We start from the raw sequence: 11,030 nt of genomic DNA on the forward strand, positions 1-11,030 counted from the left end.
GCATGGTGCAACAATTAGGTCTGCTTTTGTTTGTGTTCAGTTGTGCAAAAGCTTGCGAGAGGCGTTTGTTCCATCTTTCTAGCTTCATGATCATTGCCACGTCTATATGGTAAGGGGGTTAGCTCCTCCTTACACCCACGACACCCATCGTCGAACTGGACAGCGGTATTAAGGCACTTAATGTATCAGCAAAGTGATATTGAAATCCAATCCAAGTTACGGAAGTTAATATGTTCACTAAGTTGCGTTACATCTATCCTACCTAAGTATAAAACTACATGAACTGACATAAAATTCATATGCTTGTATGTTGCCAACAGCGTTACTTAAGTAAATGACCCAAAATAAAGATTTTCAACCGTACAGAGGTTTTGTGGGGAATTGAAAGGTCTTTCCAATGTTATTTATATGGGACAATTCTACACCCCAAAATGTTCAGGTACATCCGGCAGGATTAGATTGAAGAAATTTGGCATGATCATAGCCTTCCGGGACTAACCCACAGGAAAATTACCAAAAGTGAATATTTTTAGTTTTTAAGGAATTTAAAGGGGATGAAGAAATTCCCATGTTACTTAAATGGGTGTTTTCTAGGGATACAAAATCTTATCTCTTAGATAGTTCAAATACGAAAAGAAACTTGCAACCTTGTGAACATATTAACTTCCGGAACTTAGGTTGGATTTAAATGACACTTTGCAAATACATTAAATGCCCAAATACCGCGGTCCAGTTCGACGATGTGTGTCCTGAATGCAAGGAGGAGCTAACCCCCTTACCGTATAGACGTGGCAATGATCATGAAGCTAGAAAGATGGAACAAAAGCCTCTCGCAAGATTTTGCACAACTAAACACACACAAAAGCGGGCCTAATTACTGCACCATGCATAGTTTTTGAGATCTAGGATGAAACATATCCAAACATTAAAATTTTTCCGGGGTACAACCATTGTCACGTACGTGATTTCTTCGCGTTCTTTACCGTCTTTATTTTTTCTCCATGTAACATCAGTCATGATTTTTTTGCAATAGCTTATTTACATACAGAATTACTTTGTGGTATAAGCAGCAATTTTTAGCATTTTGCCCTCCTGAGATATTACGCCCCAAAAAATGGCATCAACATCACAAACTTCAACTTTCGGACCCCTATAAATTAATGGTGCCAGTTGTATCATAGCTATGGATATTTCTACAGACTCTTTACATGCAATAGTATTCAGCACAAAACTTATGAACCCCAACTTTATGCCATTCCAAAATACAGCCCGTTTAACAGTGTAATTCTTTCTAGTTTTTCTGGTGATTTCATGTATTGGTTTGCAACCTGCATATTTATTTAGACGCAAAAGTTTATACTCACCGTGTAGCTCAGTCTTCTTCTAAACATATGTTTTTGTTTGGTGTTCGCCTGATTCGTACATCCTGAGCAACTGGTTTTCGTGAACGCTTGCAAACGCAAAAATTGGCACTCCACCAACAACAGACATGTCGCCATTCAGGAACACTCATACATACGACAACATGAATGATGTTATTAACCTCATACACAAGGTTCATCACACTCAATTTTTTATAATTTTCGGAGATGGTCGAGCAACCACCTCCGGACCACTTCGTATGGACTGACCCAACATACAAATACCAGTATTAAAAACAAACATCAGTTACGTTTGAAGCACAGATAATTGCTACTTAGTAATTTCGACCTACCAGTGCTAGTTTGTTACACGTGTTTGACTTTGATTAAAGTTTATTTTTTTATTTATTATTATTATTATTTCCTTCGTGGTATTTCACGAAACGCTTTTAAACATAATGTGACATCACACTTTTCAAAGAACGATAATGGTCTTGAAGATGGTATTCATTATCATGACATCTTCTTTACGTCTTCCTTTCCATAATGAAGTAATACCTTCCAACGAGGCGTACATCATTAAATACATTTGAACAAGTGACCACCAAGTTTGAAAATGAAAAATGAAATGAAATATTTGAGTTTTACGTCCCACGGTTATACCGGCTAGGCTACAGGAGACGGTGATGATGAGAGATGAATGAAATGGTGGAATGAAGAAAGTGGAAGGAAACGGGAGAGCCCCGAGAAAACCCACGCAAAAGGTGTTTGTCCACAACAAAGTTTACTTGGCGCGAGCTGGGATCGAACCAGGGACTCCATGCATTAGAGGTGAACGCTCTACCACTGAGCCACCGCGGCCCCCGACCACCAAGTTTGATATATTTGACACAAATGTTGCTCTCAAATGTCAGAAGATCCATATTGGATTGAGTTGGTTTCGTAAACATAACCATGAGTTTACGATCATCATGTTAATAACTCGTGTATATATCACCCAATACACTTCTTGCCTCGCCTCTTATATCAATTCTAATTTTTTGATCTAGCAAATCGAGATGGTCGACACCTCCCATGTGGTTATTGAAGGGTATTATAACTTGAGGATTCTCAATTCTAATGTGTTCATGATGTAGTCGGCTCCACCTCTTCGTTCGCGAAACAGGATGTATGCTTTCAAAATTTGTGCCAATTACAACACGTCGATTGTCACGCCATTTGGCAATGAGAACTCACCTCCTAGTTGAGTCTGTATTCATGTGAACTCCGTGCATTTTAACTCATCTCTTTTGAATCAGTCAATACTGAGACACACGATTGCTTTGCACAGTACCGATTGCTCTGAACTCCAATTCACGAAGATGAATCAGCAGATCTCTACTTGCGAAGAAATTCTCAAAATACAACACATGACTTTTCGTATCATCTACGACATCTGGAATACTTAGAACAACTCTGGAATCTAAAGAAAAAATTTCTCCATCATTATGTATATTGTCGCTAACACTCTCCTTTATCTTCATATCATTTCCATAGTAGATATAAAATTTTCTAACAAGTTTTATTACCGCACAACAGAAAATGATGACCGTTCTTTATCTCCACACCATAACGAACTGTCTACCTCACTATAGCTATATTGCATTGTGTCACTGTTGAAAATACAATGGAATATCTCTGTAGGTGATTTGTTTACAACATTTCTCTTCCAGTTCGCTCAAGTTTCTGTCAGTTTGTACACGAACTTGGGGAAGCTTTGTGTATGATGCGTCCATTTTTCTCCAAATTTGAACATTATTGTAGAGCAATTTTCTTTCTCTACCACTTATTTCTCTACTGTAGCTATACTAAAGCTTAGATATAAATTGCATTCAATTGAGAAAAGAAAAAAATTGATGTTTTTAAGTGTTGAACAATGAATGATAAGAAGGCGAAAAAAAATCAAGGGCATTGGTCTATCTATACATTCGCTTTTATTACTTGGTAATATATTGCTTTGGACCAGCGTCCTATTTATGACACTAATGTTTCAATATCTATAGCACTGAAAGTTATAACAAAACTAAAATAACTTTCAGTCTGATTGGCGCATACCTATTGCTACCTAATACATATAAACCAAATACATTGTTTGCATTAAATAATAATAATAATAATGTTTCCCGAACCACACCCAAATAAAGTAACTTACACAGGTAAATTTAAGCGTCCGTCTTTTACAGAGGACAAGGAAAAAATGTATCAAAATATTACAGTGAATTCGGACAGGTCTTCAATTGCTCCCTGTAATTGGCAAAACCCGAAAACCTTATCATTTGTTATAAAAAAAATAAAATATCAAGTGTCTTAAAAATAGGACGCTGGTTCCAAATGGGTTAATTTCTTGTATGACCCAAAAATGTATGATAAAGTACTTGCAGCCTTAAATTTTATTTTTATTAAATACAGTTGGAAATGGCTGTATTCCAATTCTTTCCAAGGTTTCCTTTCCCAATGTTCAATAGCGGGCTATTTGTCTTTATATAGTAACTTCCAAATACGTTCCTTTCAATATTAGAAGTGGCTCAATGTGAAAACTTCTACATATTAAACTGTATGTTTTGTAGTTCGGAGATCTTTTGACAAGCATGAGACAGCTTCATTCTCATTGAAGTCTCTAATTTGTTTCTTTAATCTTGTGTCAATGTATCTTTTGGTCATTCCTATACAGCAAGCATTATACGAGCAAAGGAAATTTAAGCTGTATTAATCCACGAAACTATTTTTATAATAAGAGTCCTTTCCATGTTCCTAGAGAATTTAAAAATAATTTTAGTTATATTCTTTCTCTCTCTCTTTTTTTTTTTTTTTTTAATGAACGATATCTTTGGATACAACGAACACGAGACCCACGGGGAGGTCTTGTGTGTGCACGAATTTTTTTTAGACCCGTTTCCATCATAATGTGACTGTACCCGTTAATACACTCCACAGCTGGTATCAGTTCTTCAGCCAAATCCTCCTGGAGTGTTACAATCTGAATGCTCTAATAAACATGTCTATCCATATGTTGGTCCTCATCTCCCAAGCAAAGGTGTCCAAACTCATGAGGTCGGCGCTCACGAGTTAGGAACTCACGCTCACTCCTCAACCTCACGAAGTGAACGTGAGGTCACACCGGTGATGTGGGCGTGAGGTTAGGTCAAAGTGGTCACCTCTGCTCCCAAGTATTATGCAGTTCGTTTTAGTACTATATATTACTTGATAAAGGTATCATGTATACTTTGGATTGAAGATTATTGAACTACTTATACATTGTAACGTCAAAAAAGTAGTTACTCTCCTTTTCAATTGTAAACTTCATAAATGTATCAATACTCTCTGTTTTCCTTAAAAGGGAATTCAAAATTGTTCCCCATTTTCGTACACCCAAATTGTCACCTACAAAACGAAAATGCTTACTGTATTTTAAATCGGTGTTACTTAAAATGTTGATTTTAAGATGGTTTAACATTAGGCCAATAATGGTTATAAGAAACTTGCCATGATACGGAGATGTTTAACATTTTTAAGCCCTGTCGATTAGAAGTTCATTGTCCATTGAATAATGTTCTGATTATTGTCATTTGTTTACGTGATTCTTCATGTACTGAATCATTCGTAATCAGAGCAGTGACTTGAAACATTGAATCGTATGTTCCACAACTATAACTGCTTCTTAGTTTTCATAATAACGACACATTTTTAACAATTAGCCAACCTCAAAAAGCACAGCAATTAGTAGTTCAATTATAATTCATTAAACACATGATTCTATGCTTTCAATTTATAGTTGTTTCACAAGTCTTTTCGGATTCAAACAGATTTGTTCTAATTATAATTCGACAAACAATTCATTTCCACTTAATTTGTGTGGATGCTGCAAAATTGTTGGTTCTTTGGTGATATTTAATAGGAATTTTTACTGCTGGTCCAAAGGCAACATGTGAAATAAACATATTAACATAAGTGACCTATCCCGTTTTATGGGGGCATACTTATATTCATGAAATATGAACTTTTCTTAACAACAAATGCACTCTTACCGCCTCAGAAAGTATTTCTTAAGGTAAGAGTTATATTAATTGGTGCAGGAGTACTTTAGGAGGGCTGAGTACAAATACAGCGTGTGCACACGGATAAAAACTGCAGTACATAAAACACAACTTACATATGCACATCAACATGTGCTAGGTGGCAACTAATACATGAATGCTAACAGCGCAGGGACGTCAGTGTCAGTGGGTATACGCATAAACGAGGATAATGGAAAAACACTTTATATGTCAAAAAGACACGTGCCTTGCGACACTTCGCTTCATCATGGTTTGCTTATGGAGTACAATTTGCATTTCGTATTTCTAACTAGATATCGATTATATTAAATTGTCTACTAGATAATAATGTTTCTATTAACTGTTCAGATTCCTGTAGTTTGTTATATATTTTAGCCTCTCCGTTCTCTCTCGTTTTTTTCTTTTTTCTGTTTTTTTTGGTATTTCTCACAAAAAAGGGCAAATTTACACTTTTTCGTTTTAAAACCTATTGAAAAGGTCGTGGAATTAATTAGATAACAAGTAACCATTAGCAGCTAACAAAAAATGAAATATTTGAAAACATTACCAAAAATATATGAACGCTCAAACCTGTCACCGATAGGATTTATAATTACTCTCAGCATCGGATTCCAACTCCTTTCGTTTGCATTTTGTTACTTTTAAAAATTATTTCTTTTACAAGTAGTTTTCTTTTTACTTTCACTTTTATAGTTCTGTAGCTTTGTTCCCATTTCGTAGTGTATCTAATCACGAATCACATTTTAGTCAAATCACGAAAACACTGTACTGTACTGATGATAGCGACTCAATCTTTCATCGCCCGAAGTAGAGAGTAAAAACAGCTTACATTTGTTCTTCATAACACTTTCAGCCCCTTGCACTGTCGTCTGCGAAGTGAGGAGACCTAGGAGGAAAACAGTGCAGCTACCACATCTAATATCGCAAACGTCGTAATGACGTTGCTCAGTAATTAGACACATTGCAATATAATCACATAGCTTAGAAAATAATCATATAAATTAGGAAATGTTAGCGATTCGAAAGGTTGTTTGTACCCAATGTAAGTAAATACGGAACATTTTGGCGTCCCGGTAGAATTTTGCTGGACACCGGGAATGATAGTGAAAAAACGGGACAACCCCGTTTTTACGGGACGGATGGTCACCCTATTGCAGACGTATTCATCGGGGCGGAGAATCTGAGTATTGAATGGAATGCGCCATAAATTATTCCTCCCGAGAGTTCTTATAAGTCGTAGTTCACGAAGGTTTCTTTCGTATATGTTCGTGGTCCTTCACTCTTTGGAGCAGAATCACACAGACAAGAGTAATTGTTTTCTTGTTTCACATTTAATAATGCTTACACATTAGGATTTACTGACGCACAAACCGAGTCTTATTACTAGTTTCCGGCGATACAAAATTACACACTAATGATCAAGTAACATAAAAATTCACTTTATATACAAGTCGGCATTAAAAAAATATGTTCCTTTACAGCAATATAGAGACCTATACATTAAAATGAAGAAGAATATAGACCGGGAAAAAGCCCTATACGGGACAATAGTATTCTGCACGTCATATATACAGTATCCAAATAGTACAATATAAACACGACTAATTACAAATTCAAATTAATTACTAAAATAAAATAACTAATTTGTTATTTATAACATTACTTTTTCCTTACATTTTGGCTATTACGCTATTGCGGAACGCTGGAGTCCTCCAAGAATTATCTTCCGCTGCCATCTTGACTGACAAGACACTTATCACAATTGCCAGATAATCTGCAGTAAATTACACGGTTCATTTAAGAATCGTTTGGCAATCATCGCTCACAATTTTCTCATTTCACAACCATAAAAATTTAGTTCTTAGCTTAAGTCCACAACCATAACCATAGCAAATGACATAATTCTTAACAATTTCAATAATAAAGCTTTGATATTCTTCTTTGCAATTAGTTCAAATAACGTAACATTTACCAGGATTACTGACAAGGGAAGATCATTGGACGTACCGAAACATTATGCATCGACATTATTCGCGAAGACATACAAAATGAAACAACACGGCAAACACTTTCAGTCATGGTTTGCACCGAAGCAATACAAAATTTGCTGTTTAGTTTGCGACAATCGGAGTAACAGTTACAGTGGAGTCTGGTTAATTCGAACTTGGATAATTCGAAATATTGGATAATTCGAACAGAAGTCCATTCCCCTTGAAAACTGTATTGAAAACAATAGTAAAAAATCGTGGATAAATCGAACTTTTGAACCTATCTTTTGGATAATTCGAAGTAAATACAGTTGAAATTTTTTAATGTTGGACAGATGTAAACAGAGAAATACAGTTTTAACGTGTTTTCAGTTATCCAGATGCAGCCATAGGGAAGAGTAATACAAAAGATAAATAGAAAATCTATGTAATGATAAAGATGAATGTGAGTCGCGGAAGAAGTAAAGATAGAGAACATGTGCCAATCTCATCTTGTTTCAGAATTGGTTGAAAATTTAAGATGAGTTATTGATAAAGTCAACCAAATGTTATTAATATCATATTCCACGCAACTGACATGAAATTCAAGATTTATTGACTGTACAAAAACAATCAAATTTAAGCAAATTAGGTTTACGACTTCTTAAAAGTGAGAACAGAATATTCAAATTGTTACTGGTGTTTAATTGTTTGGGTTATTCAATGTATGTTGTAGTGTTGTACGTAAGTATATTTTCCATTGTACACGTAGTTTGAATTATGTGGAGTCAATGTCGTTTGTTAGTTTGCGATATTCGATCATGCAAATAATAAGCTGCTTTAAAGCTAAAGTCTACTCCATATGAATATGTTTTTGATGCACAATACTTTGGTTTGTTTGTTGTTATATATGTGAAAATGAATGTTGTTGGATAATTCGAATTTTGGATAATTCGAAGTTTTTTCGTGTCCCCTTGGACTTCGAATTAAAAAAAGTCCACTGTATAATGATTTTTTGCATTATTTGCATAATGTTGGTGTACGCATGATCTTGAGAAAACTGACATGGAATGACCTTGGGCCTAATTTAAGTTTTTTGCAAAATTTGCTGATCGCACCGCAAATAATTATAACTACTATGCCGACTATCGCAACTTAAAAATAAACAATTTGCGTTATGCTGGCACAAACTCCAACGGAATGAAGCATTGTGCTGATGAATATATATTGCAGCAGTACTTGAAGTATGTTTTGCTTTGCGTTGACGCAAATCCGTACGAAGTAAGAAACCTAGTAATTTCCTCTTTAGGCTGGCTATACACTATAAGATAGATCCTAGGAAATCTTACGATTTGTCCTAGAGTCATAATCTGAACGTGTATGGCATCAGATCGCATTTCATTTCCTGTTCTGAACGATCCTATGAGATTTCTCTTGTTTAGAGCACGTTCTATTTCTTGTCTTGTCGTATGACTATTATGTCAAATAGGTAGGTGCACCAGCTTACTAGTCACATGTGCTACAAATGCGAAATTGTCAAATGTGTACCTCAAACAGAGGATTTATGATTCAAAAAACAAAATATAATATAATACAGGACACAATCGGGAAAAAAGGACACAAGTCAGGAAAAGGTCAAAATCGGGAAAGAGGTTCAGACAGGGAAAGAGGGCGAAAAGCCAAGATGAACAGGGCAAAAAATTAAGGGTAAGTGGGAAGTGTAAAATGAAAAGGAAAGCGTATAAAAAGAAAGGGATGTATGTACGTGTAACAGAAAGTGTAGGTGTATAGCAGGTCCCACTTAGCCTTCTTCCTCATGGAGCACCAACAGATACGAGGAAGCCACTACAGCAGCCACTGCCGAACCCGCACTATTTCGGAAAGAAAATTCGTAAGATTTTGATTTAAGCGACATCAGGTGAGAGAAAGTGAAAACAGAACTGATGATATATCTTCTGATCGTGCAGGATTACTTTAGATGTACCACTCGAAATAATTGTTGAAAAATTATTATTTGTCACTGTTTCCTAAATGACTTGCGCTGACCGACATGAAAATATTACATAGCATAGATAAAATCCACCAAGGGGACCATCAAAAGCAATTGTTGACAAACTAAAATTCTTTTACGATTTGCGTACAAATACGGCGGCCGGATATGTAGTAGAAAAACTATAGTGCAAAAAACTCAAACCAAGTTGTGCTAGGTGGTTTCTGGAAAGTACGAATGCTATCTGAGTCAGAGAAAGGCGAAGCAGGGGCCCGAGCGTCAGCGAGGGGGTGCAAGCAAAGGAAGCAGGGGCGTCAGTGAATGTAGTGAAAACGAGTGGGTTTTGGGAATGATACGAGTTTGAATAGCACTTGTCATGGTATTGTGGTAGTAGCGTACCACTTGTAAACATAAATTATAACTTCTGTAAACTATGCAGAAATACACCTGTGGTGGAAAATAGTATCACCGGTGATCTTTCACTTAGGTAAATGTTTCGCAGAAGGGGTCCAGAAGTAGGCAACACATACAAAATTTACAGGAGAAACGGAAGATGCAAGTACTTAGACCTAACCAAATCTAACCTATTGAAATTAACTAACTTAAACTTACCTGATATTAATAAAAGTGAGCGAAATTCTATCACTTTTTGAAAATTGTGCTGGACCCATATACTAATATAATCTAACGTAACACAACCGTAACTAACCTGAACCAACCTAAACTAATGTGAATAGAAACTACCGAAATTGTAACATTTCTTAGAAAAATTAGCTGGACCGTTTCTGCCAAACATTGTCTCTCACCTATTTTATAATGACTTTGCACTAGTAAGCCTACAGTTGTAAACGTAAAATACAGCTGTATTACTTTGTATTTAATATGTTGCTTCAAAAAATGTGTCTTTTCATGCAAAGTATTAAATTTTACTTGTAAATCTTCTAAATTGTGGTGCGCGAAAAGTATACCAGCACCCTTCTGAGTTTTATGCTTTTTTTTTTTTAGAGGTATCCAATTTAACAATATAGGGCCTGATATTAATATTAGTGGGGTGTGCAGTGTGGTTAGCACAGTAATTCTTCAACTTTGTACTTTTATTAAATAGAACTATTTCACAATGTTGATAAACGTCATTCGGTCAGATAGGAAAACTCTTCACATGTATGGCACAAAAAAGGTAGGATTTCCTACAAGATATGTCATATCATTTTTCCGTAGATAAATCCTAAGATATTTCCTAGGATTGGTCTCGTAGTGTATAGCTCGCCTTACTTTCTTCACACTCCTGTAGGCTCACATGTAGTAATTTTTGAACATTAAAGCAAAGATTTAAATAAAAATAAACGCTAGCAACTACAGCTCTACATTATTCGGCGTAAGCTCTAAACTGCGATAAACAAAGCCACGTGAAACTAAATCTCGCCGATTTGCTGTTGTCCTACCGACGCTTGTACTCCTCCGCAAAATAGTTCATGTGATTGCATTATTACTTTTACTATGAAGCTTCATATAAAACTGCTATATTATTATAAATGACAAAAATATAATACGGATTATCTAATAATACTGCAATCGTGGGGGGCTAATGAAACAATAGAAATAAAGGGTTAAATTCCGA

The 11,030-nt window shown here is 35.7% G+C and overlaps 1 protein-coding gene across 1 annotated transcript in view; it reads right to left on the reverse strand.

Annotated features, from left to right (window-relative positions):
* Positions 1-7,285, reverse strand: part of MED15 (mediator complex subunit 15) — a 215,706-nt gene extending 208,421 nt beyond the window's left edge. The window contains exon 1 of the mRNA XM_081771469.1: positions 7,130-7,285. Coding sequence (XP_081627595.1) covers positions 7,130-7,191 — 62 coding nt within the window. The 5' untranslated portion in view covers positions 7,192-7,285. The remainder of the gene's footprint in view (positions 1-7,129) is intronic.
* Positions 7,286-11,030: the final 3,745 nt, after the last annotated feature.

The sequence above is a fragment of the Thermobia domestica genome, chromosome 9 (assembly GCF_964235325.1).
Source record: "Thermobia domestica chromosome 9, izTheDome1.hap1.1, whole genome shotgun sequence".
Lineage (NCBI taxonomy): Eukaryota > Metazoa > Arthropoda > Insecta > Zygentoma > Lepismatidae > Thermobia > Thermobia domestica.